Raw genomic sequence first — 10,027 nt, 5'->3', positions numbered from 1 at the left:
TCCGTCAAAACGAGCGGAACGCGGAGTTGAATGAGTTTGAATGGACCCTAAGTTCATTAGAGTCCACAAGTGGAGCTAAAAGGGACCCGAGAGAGTAAATCTGGAAATCTGGCTAAGTCCCAGATTTTGTGCTCTCAGAGACCGGTCCCTGAAGGAGAGACCGGTCCCCTTACGCGTAGCCTGCCAGGAATCCTGAGGCATCCGGTCCCTGGTGGTGAGACCGGTCCTCGGGAGACCGGTCCCTGAAGGGCAGACCGGTCCCTCGCTGCGCAGCAGCTGAAAAACCCAAAAATTTGGTTAAGTCCTGGAAAACCCACGTTCGGGAACAGGTCCCTGGTCGGGGAGACCGGTCCCCGAAGGCGAAAAATGCCCAGTCTGGGCAGATCAATAGGAAACAAGTGGAGGGGCTTAAGTGCAATTATTACAACACTATATATGATCCATCCCCTCTCTTCCACAGCCATTTCTCTCCTCTCCTCTCATTTCCACTCTTTCTCTCTCTAGAATCCTAGCTCTAGGGCTTAGAGAAGAAGAAGAAGGAGTGAAGGGAAGGAGGATTTGGAGGCTTTGGTGGGTTCTACAAGCTCTCCTACAAGAAGGACTTGGAGGAGCTTGGGCTAAGGTGAGTTTTTGGTAGAAATGAGTCTAGGGCTTGATTTTGATCCCTAAGTTTTGGAGCTTTGTGCTCCTTAGTGGCTTTAGAGGCTCTTTTGAGCCATGAACACCATGAAACCCATGAGAGCTCAAGGTGCTCTCATGGTGAATCCTTGAAAGTGGTGTTAGGAGCCCTAGGGTTGGTTCTAAGGGTCTAGAAACCTTATTAGGATGCTTCTTAGATGATCCTAAGCTATTGTTTGCTTAGGGTTAGGATCGATTCATGGGGAAACCCTAAATGACCATGTTAGGGCTTGAAAATTGGGGCTTTTGCCCTAGGATTTTTCGGGGACAAATTGACCTCGTAGAAACCTAATTCGGGGTGTCCTAAATACATTGGACAATTTCATTTAACATTGCGAAAATATTAGAGTATAGTTCATGTAGAAAGGGGCCTAATATGGCACTATTTTGATTATAGGGCGCGGAATCAGCTATCGTAAAGTGCAGGAGCCTTCATATTCTACACCCACACGACCAATAGAGGTGGGGGGTGCACGCCGGAATCGTTGAATTCCCTTCTATGTCTGTTTCTCTATTTCTTGAACATATGGTTGTATAGTCACTCATGCATATTAGGGTTAATTTACATGTGGACTATTGGTTGTTTCATTATGTCTTCTCTAATGTTTTTGGAAAGTAGAAAGATATGGAACCATGAAGGACATGTATTGTTGGACCCTAGAGATTGCATGATTGAGAGGCTTGGACTTGGCAATGGTAAATAGCTATGACACTGACAATAGAGAGATGGATTGGCATCGACAAGTAAGTGTTAAGCGTAGGTTTAATCAAAGTTACATTGGGACAAAATGGTTAGTAAGTGACATGAACAATGGGTAGAGAACCTAGCATGAAAGCGGCATGGTAAAACATCCTCAAATTGGGGATTCGATTGATACTCATGACACGTCTTGGCTTGAGGGAGGTAGCTCCCCCTCAAGCGGTGAGTTTCCGGAAATAGTCACCTTGGGAGCGAGGTCCCTGATGACGGTCCCTAGGGGTGGTTCGAGGCCACCCTGTTATGACAGGATTTGGGTTATGAGTTATTGGGGTTAACAGAGTTAACCGGCAAGATTGGGTAAGAGCCAAAGCTTAATTATGATTGAAGCATGCATGCATTTCCATTATCGCATTGAATTATATATCCACTGACTCTTTCTTGCAAGCATAGTATTAGTTGCATTAGTAATGGTTACTTTCTCTCCTTTGAAATACTTATGCCTGGATAGATCTAGTGGGTAAGTCGGCGAGGTCGGATGCCGAGCCCACTGGGAACTTTGTTGTAGTTCTCACACCACTAACCCTACAGGTCCTAACACGAGCGGGGCGGCGGAGGACCGAGGCAAGGGTAAAGCGCCGTAGATAGCGGCCACCGGGACTCATACAGTTTGTAGCCATTTCCCTCTTGTTATACATGCATCAACTTCTTTTGTTGATTTAGAGATGTACAGTTGTAAACAATCGTGTAATTTTGGTGGATGGCTAAATGTAAAGAGGAAATGATGTTTGAATGCAAATGTAATAGTTTTATTTACTTGTATTTGGTTCAAATGAAATCAAGTACCATGTATGTTGTATATTAGCTTAGAGCTTTCGCTTCCGTTGTTGCTTGCCCTCGTGCAAGCCTTGTATTATATATGCAATTCTCTTGTTGATTGCCTATTTATACATGTTGTTAGAGCCTTGGACGGACAGGGGAGGCTCTGTCCGTTCGGCGTCCGTTGACGTGACCCGAACCCGATCACGTTGGCGGGGATTGGGGTGTGACAGAGAGCCTTCAAACACATATTTTCATACAGGATCCTTTTTGTATCCTTCATGATCCATTCAATCAAGCTACAATAAATCAACAATCAAATATTTAACAATAAATCAACAAATATGCAATGGAAACAAAAAAAAGTAGAAACATATGGAAAAAAAGAAAAAAAACCTCACAAATCCATCAAATTCCATAAATAATAACTAAAAAATAGGTTCAAAAGAAAAACATTGGAGTATAGAGACAAAACTTACTTGAGAGTTGCTGTTGCTACTTGTTTTTGCCTTCTTGTTGTTGCTATTGCTATTCCTGCTGCTATTATTGCTTGAAAACTGTTGCTGCTCTTGTTTCGTTGCTACTGTTGTTGTTGCTTGCTTGTTCCTACAGCTACCGATGGCCGATGCTACTGTTGGATGCCCATAGACAGAGAGAGGATGTGGGAACACGAGAGGGAGAGGAGAGGGCGGACGAAAGGGTTTCTCTAGGGTTTTTCTAGATTTCTTTTAGGAATTTTTAACTATCTTATTGGATTAAAGTATAAAATTTAAACTCGAAACCCGATAACCCAAAAGTTTGAATCCAAAACCCTATATTATTAAATAATGCAAGGCGTGTGCCTTACGCGCACCTCGCGCCTCACCTAAGTTGTGCTTCCTCAGGGCCTAGGCGCACACCTTAGCAATAGCATTGTGCCTCACTATTGCTGAGGCGCTGAGGTGCGGGCCTCATGCGCGCCTTTCACATAGTGGATAGGAGTAAAGAATCTCATTTCATTTCACAAATTTTATACTTGCTTCTTATTTGCAAGCAAGTATGAGTTCCATCTCGATAAATTGTGATTACTGAACTGGAAAGACTTTTGAGTTTGAAATAAGAGCATAACATGTTTCTTTGTAAGCTAGGAGTTTAGGCAATTTCATACCATGAATTTGCTAAATAATGTTGCTATGAGCTTAGAACTCATCTAATTAATGGGATTATAACTGTAAATGATTCCTTGATAACACTTACTATGGGTAGAATAAAGGATGTTGAGAGAAAGACCATTTCGATTCAATAGGTATGAGTATAGAGTTTGTAAATGATGATAAGATTAAGCTGCAATCAATGTGGATGTCCTAGTTTTTAGAATAATGCACCATCTAAAATAAATTGGTTAATACTAAGCTAAGGTTTCATGTGAGGTTCAATTCAGCCTATATTTTACTACCTTGAACTTGGAAAATTGCTCTTTATATCTGTTAGCACTAGAAAAGTAGCGCCACGTGGTAGGCAGCTTGGTCCACACAACCCGTTGGCGTGGACAAAATAGAAAGTGACATGTGATGCACCAGAAGTTAATAAAGAAATGCGTAAATATAAGCAAAATTTGAGTAGAAATAGTTGGAGAAGTGGAGAGAGAATATCGTGGCAGCAAGAAAGAAGAAGAACTTGGGTGACAAAAAACTCTACGATGAGAAAACCCAATAATTGCAGGCGGGAACACATACTACTATAAATAGAAGAAAACGTGCCTGTAATCGGGGTCCTTCACACGAAAAAAAGACTACAAGACTATCAATTTTCTCTCAATTCCAGCATCTAAAGCTTTCTAGGGATAGTTTACTGCTTTTCACTAAGAGTTTTGTTTCTTTCTTTAAGAGCTTAGTTAGCAAACTTTTTTAGTTTTCTTAGGAGTAGATCTTACTCCCTTATAGTTCTTGTAATCGCACTTTTTCAATCAATATAAATAGCTCGGTTCTTTCAACCGAGCTTGCTTTTCTGTTCATTTGAAAGTAGTTGGCAAAAAAATCTGCTTGAGCCGATTACCTCTTAACCGAATCGCTTGATTCAATAGTGGTGCATTCGAGGGTTGGTTCAGGAGCCGTTTAAGATCCCAAGGGAACGCCCAACTTGGTCAACAACTTGATCAGGTAAGCATCGCCTCGCATTTGGTTCATAGCGCAATAATTTTTGGCATGCACCGTTGGACACACTCAAATAAATCTAAACACCTACCAAATGGTTGATGATTACATGATTAATAACCAAGGATAACTATTACACCTAGGATTAAATATTTGAACTACTATCCAGCTGTAATTAGTTGTATTACCTACAATTAGTTGTAACTGATTGTATCCTATATTATATATAGAAATGAACTCCTCCTCTATAATCAAGGAGGTTACAACTAATTCCTCTTCACCCACTCTCTCTCGTTCTATTATGGTATCAGAGCATTAATCTTGGGCACATATCTTTTATCCAATATCTCTTTCAGACTATTCTTCAATCATCTCTCATGGCTGCATCCCAATCAACGATTCTATCTAGTCTACCTAACATTCCTGTCAAACTAGACGGAAGCAACTATTATTACTAGAAAAGCATCATGATACCTATCCTCAAGGCATACCGACTCCTAAGTTATGTCGACGGTACCTTAGCATCCCCTCCAGAAACTATTGCAGGAGACAACCAAGTCGAAATATCCATTCCTGAATATGAAACGTGGATGGTTCAGGATCAGATTGCCCTTACTATTCTGATCCTGTCAGTATCGCAAGAAGTTGGTTGTAATCTTGTCGGCCTTACATCCTCTCATCAAGTATGGGCAACATTGGCAACCCTCTTTGACTCCCACACAATTGCCCAAGAGGACTTCATCGAGCAACAATGGCGCGACATCAAAAAAGGAGACACACCTATGATTGAGTATCTCAAGAATGTGAAGCAACTGGCGACGCAATTTTCTCTAATTGGGAAACCAATTATGCCACTACAGTTGAATCGGAGAATCACCACTGGTTTGGGTAATGACTGGGAACCTCTTATCCGAGCTCTCGCTCCATCTCTAAGCACCATGAGCACTAATGATATGTCTGCTCTTTTGCTCAATCAAGAGGCTCGCTGTAAATATGCTACATCAATCGAGATGACACCTCCTCTCTCGGGCTTGCTCGGACCTACCCCAGCTACTGCAAACTTTGTTGAGGGAAAGGGTCGATCGAATAGCAGTCGCGGCGCCTCGGGGCATGGAGGACATTATCGGGGTCAAAACAAAGGGAGAGGAAATCCTAATTATGGCAGTTCCCCTCTCAACTCAACTGGATTTTTTAACCCAAATGGAGACGGATTTCCTAATCAAATGAGTTTATTCAATCAGCATAGGCCCATTTACAAAGGAGGCCCGACGCAAGGTTCTTATCCAAATCATGGCAGGTGCAACCCAAATAACTCTGTTCGTTGCCAACTATGCCAACGCCTTGGACATAGTGCTATACATTGTTATTCTCTTCCCCAAGGATTTCACGCTGAGCCATCTCATGCCCAGACAAACACTGCTCACGGAACTCGCTCTAATGATCACGACTTAGACTGGTATATTGACTCGGGTGCCACTCATCACGTCACAGCGGACTTAGCCAATCTCAATATTCAAGCGGATCATCCTAGTACTGATCAACTCCACATTGGTGATGGTTCAGGTTTGCCAGTTCTTACATCTGGCTATTCCAATCTCAAAACACCTACCCACTCTTTCACTTTACAAAATATTTTGTACACTCCTAATATCTTAAAAAATTTATTATCTGTTCATAAATTTGTTCAAGATAACTCATGCTTCTTTGAACTGCATCCGCATCATTTTTCCATTAAGGATCTTCGCACGCGCCAGGAGCTTCTACGCGGCACACTTAAGGATGGCCTCTACTGCTTACAACCCAGGGATCGGCGCCTTTCCATAGCTCATGCCTTCCTGACCATGTCTCAATCAAGCATTCTTTGGCATCAACAATTGGGTCACCCTGCTTTTCCAATTATTCAGCGTATTTCAAAGTGTTCCTTCTATAAAAATCATGTTCCTTATGTTTGTGCTTCTTGTCAATTAGGTAAAATTTTCCAACTTTCCTTTCCACTAACGCATAATAAAACATATGTTCCTTTGGCTCTTATTCATACTGATGTTTAGGGACCTGCGCCTATTACATCTCATACAGGGCATCTGTAAGGACTGAGATTTTTGCGGTGTAGCTAAACTCTCAGTTGACGATGTTTTTGTGTGTAATTTAATTACAAAATCACTCGTCAAGTTTCGGGGGAAAACGAGTTAAAACGGAGATTCTACGTGATTTCCATGTTTCACTTAAAGTGAATAGTAACTCGATTTTTCGGAGAAGCCACAGTGTGAAGTTGGCTTCAGGCTCGTATCGGACTCCGTTTATAGCAGTCCAATAGTTCGTTTCGACCGGTTTAGCTATTTTAGAACTAATGGCGTGACGGATTTTGAGTTTGCGCACGGATATTGAGAAAATCCGAAAATACGTGTATTTGTCCGTAGTTCTTCTGTTGGAGAGATGGATCGAGGTGAAACGAAATCGTAGCTTTGTTGTCTATGTTGTGCTGATCGCACTGGTGCGATCCGTTCGCAAATCTGACGGACGGATCTGCGGATATCGCGCGTTGATCAAGGAGGGGTCTTAGTTGGCAAAACGGTATTTTTGCGAAAGATGCGACATTTTATGTGCCGTTTTGTGTGAATTTGATTGTGGAGGTGTATTCGCGCATTTTACTCGCACTGTAGAGGGCTTGGTTGAAGTTAACCATCTTCGGAGGACTTATTTGCATTTTAGCCAACTTGTATATAGTGTTTTCTAGGGTTTTTCTTGGAATCCTAACCCTAGTTGAGCCCCCAGCTGCCCTAGCCACACCTTGCCACCTTCACCTCTGTTCCCCTGCCCCGCCGCGCACGCGCCGGTCCGCCTGCCTACATGGCCCGCCGCACGCAAGCCAGCAGCCGCGCCACCACCCTCCTCTCCCGTCTCCACTCTCATCTCTGCTCCTTTCTCTCCCAGGTTGAGAAGAGGCCTCGAGCCTTATGCTCGCTACCCTATCGCGCGGCGTCGTTTCCGGAGCCCAGCTCTCCCCGCCGAACTGCGTCGCGCTTCGCAAACGCCGCCGCTGTCTTGCTACACCCCTAGTACTAGCTGGCACCACCGAGTAACTGCCATCCCTTTCCCCGCATCGCGCGCCTGAGACCATCCCGGCCACCTTCCCCGGAGCCTATGCAACCACCCCCGCTGGTCGCCGCCTCGGCCAGCCCGTAGCTGCCCCAGGTCTGCTCAGGCCGAGCAGACCTTCCATCTCCATCATCGCGTCGCCGCCGCCCGGGGCCATCCGTGACGCCTACCGTCGACCTCAGGCGACCCCCCGCCGCCGGCCTGAGGTGCCCCGGCCGCCGCCGTGGCCGCAGCTGCTCTAGAACCCGAGCTTTAGCTCGTGTGGGCTTGTCTCTTGTCGCCGTCGCCGCCGCCGCTCCCCGCCGCCGATCTAGGTGAGCACTGTGCTCCTCCCATCCCTCGCACCCACCTCTGGCCCGCGCGCAGGTCGTCGTGCCGCCGGAAGCCGGCCGGAGCAAGCTTGCTCCGGCCAAGCCTGAAATAGGGCTATTCCTTGGCGGTTTGCTGTTCCGAGCAACCCGAGCCTCCCCGATCTTTGAGGAAGGGAGCATGATGATCATGGCAAACTTATGATCATCGCTCTCACCATAGTTTCTGTCGGGAAGGCTCCGTTCCGCCGTTTCGGCGGTGTCGCCCTGTTAGGGCCTTTTTGGCTGCTGTTTTGGGATTGCGCGCACTTTTCTGACGATTCAAGGCTGTACTGATGCCTCTAGAGATGAGCACGGTGATCGTTGTTCAGTGCCGATCACATTGCTCACCTCACTTTGGATCAACAGAGTCCGGTTAGTCCTGTTCGGCGCGATTTTCCCTGACTGCGCGCTGTTCGCAGAACTTCGGGTTGCTCCCACGCCTCCCACAGTGAGCCGATGTGCTCCGGACCATGAGCACAGCCTCCGGCACATCGAGACCTGTTGGTACGTGTCTCGGTGGACCTTGAAAGTCCTCGGTTTCCGTGAACGAGCCATGTTATCGCCCAATTTACAAAAAATATTAGGATTTTATGTAAATACAGGGGCTTTTGTGCAATTGTGCGCCTTGTGGCTACTGTGGGCAGTGTGTAGGCATGTGTGGTGACCTCTGGACTGATTGTCCATGATCCGTTAGCTTTTGCGGAAATCGAAGAGTCGATTTCGGTGCGTTTTTCGGCGAAATTCGCCGAAAGAACATGGTTTCGGTTCGGATTTCTTCCGACGTGGTTTGGTTGTCCTGTAAATTGTCGCTGAGCCTTGTTGGCTGGTCACCATCATCATATTGTGGGTTCGGTGATGACGAGTGAGCGACGGTGGGTTCCGGTGTCGAAATAGACACTTCCGGGAACCCGGATTCGAACAATTATCCGACAATAATTGTTGGGTTGTGTTACCTTGTGTTTGCTGCCAAGACATTCAAATTGGCGTGTTTTGTGGCAGCGGGTGACTCGTGGTATGAGTCGGTGAGTTTCGAGACACTTAGTGGGTCCCGACGGCGTCCCCGTGTGGTTTTCGAGACTTCCGGTGAGTTACGGTGATCGATTTTGGGAAATCGATTCGGGGATCTGTGTGGGGGTTTGTGAGATAGTGTACTTCAGGTTAGTGGGTTGGATATTGACCTAGTGGATCTTCGTAGGTCCTGTCGACTTGTGTGCATCCAGGTTTTCCGACGCGATTGTGACAGGTAGGTGCTTCGAGCTGGTAGTCGGTGAGATCGTTTTACCCTTTCTCTGTTCTTTCATATCAGTATCGTAGTCTCTACATGTCAGTTGATTGTTTATCATTGTTTATCGTATCTCATTGATTGCATTTGGATAGTTATGGATAGACATGTAGAGTAGGTTGCATATATATTGTATCTCTGTGGACCTTGGGTCCAGGCAACACATCGACTCCTTTGTCGTGTGTTTCGATCTGGTTGATCGTGGTTCGGCGTTGTATGCCCTTACACGTGGCTTCGGCCAAGGCACCGGTCTCTTTTTGCCTATTTTCATTTTGAGCATATCAGCATGATTTAGTCACAGCACTGTGTATTCTAGACACCAGATTGGTTTGGCCACCAACCAAGGGGTGTACGTATCCGGATAGGTCGTCGGTGACGCATGAATAAGTTAGCAGTGTCTGCTCTGTGATAGGCAACTGTAATACACTGAACTTTGGCAAACTGCGAACTTGAGGGTTGGAATAGTGATTGGAACTCTTCTATAACTTTTGAAGGATTGTTGAGAGGCTTCAGTAAATTACTGGAGCAAGCAGATAACTGAAAATGAAAAAGTGCATCGCAAATGCATTATTCTATTGCAATACTCTGAAATCGGTTAATTACGAAGTTCGAGTGTGGAGAATGATAAATGGAACTACCCTACACCTTCTAAAGGGTTTAGACAAGTTTTTGGACAAGTTAGAAAAGTGATCAAACGGCCGGAAGCAAGAAAGTGCATTTCTGGCGAAATTCTGCATTGTGTAACGGTACAGCCATCATCGTGTACCGGTACACAGTGGCAGATATGTGGCAGCAAGGCTATTTCGGTAATTTCACATCTAATGCCTATCCTTATCTACCCAGCACGACCCCTGGAGCTCTTTGGAAGGTATTAGAACTTAGAGAAGAGGTTTTCCACCTTCCTCACTTTTTCTCTCTATGATTTCTCTCTCTTTGAGTAGAAAATCGCCGATTTGCGCCTATTTCTCGCCGT

The 10,027-nt window shown here is 45.3% G+C and overlaps 1 protein-coding gene across 1 annotated transcript; it reads left to right on the top strand.

Moving 5' to 3' along the window:
• On the top strand, positions 4,917-6,374 carry LOC109714763. Its single transcript, XM_020239475.1, has 3 exons — positions 4,917-5,601; positions 5,707-5,889; positions 6,016-6,374. Exons 1-3 carry the CDS (start codon positions 4,917-4,919, stop codon positions 6,372-6,374), a joined length of 1,227 nt encoding a protein of 408 aa, XP_020095064.1.

Source organism: Ananas comosus, linkage group 9 (assembly GCF_001540865.1).
Source record: "Ananas comosus cultivar F153 linkage group 9, ASM154086v1, whole genome shotgun sequence".
Taxonomy (NCBI): Eukaryota; Viridiplantae; Streptophyta; class Magnoliopsida; order Poales; family Bromeliaceae; genus Ananas; species Ananas comosus.
This window is presented reverse-complemented; position numbering and strand designations above follow the sequence as displayed.

Bases quoted from the DNA above. Each gene is read 5' to 3' on its own strand.
- LOC109714763 (XM_020239475.1), top strand. From the start codon at position 4,917: ATGGTTCAGGATCAGATTGCCCTTACTATTCTGATCCTGTCAGTATCG. The intron at 5,602-5,706 runs GTTCTTATCCAA...CTCTTCCCCAAG, and splicing joins CAAAGGAGGCCCGACGCAAG to GATTTCACGCTGAGCCATCT. The intron at 5,890-6,015 runs GTTTGCCAGTTC...AATTTGTTCAAG, and splicing joins CCACATTGGTGATGGTTCAG to ATAACTCATGCTTCTTTGAA.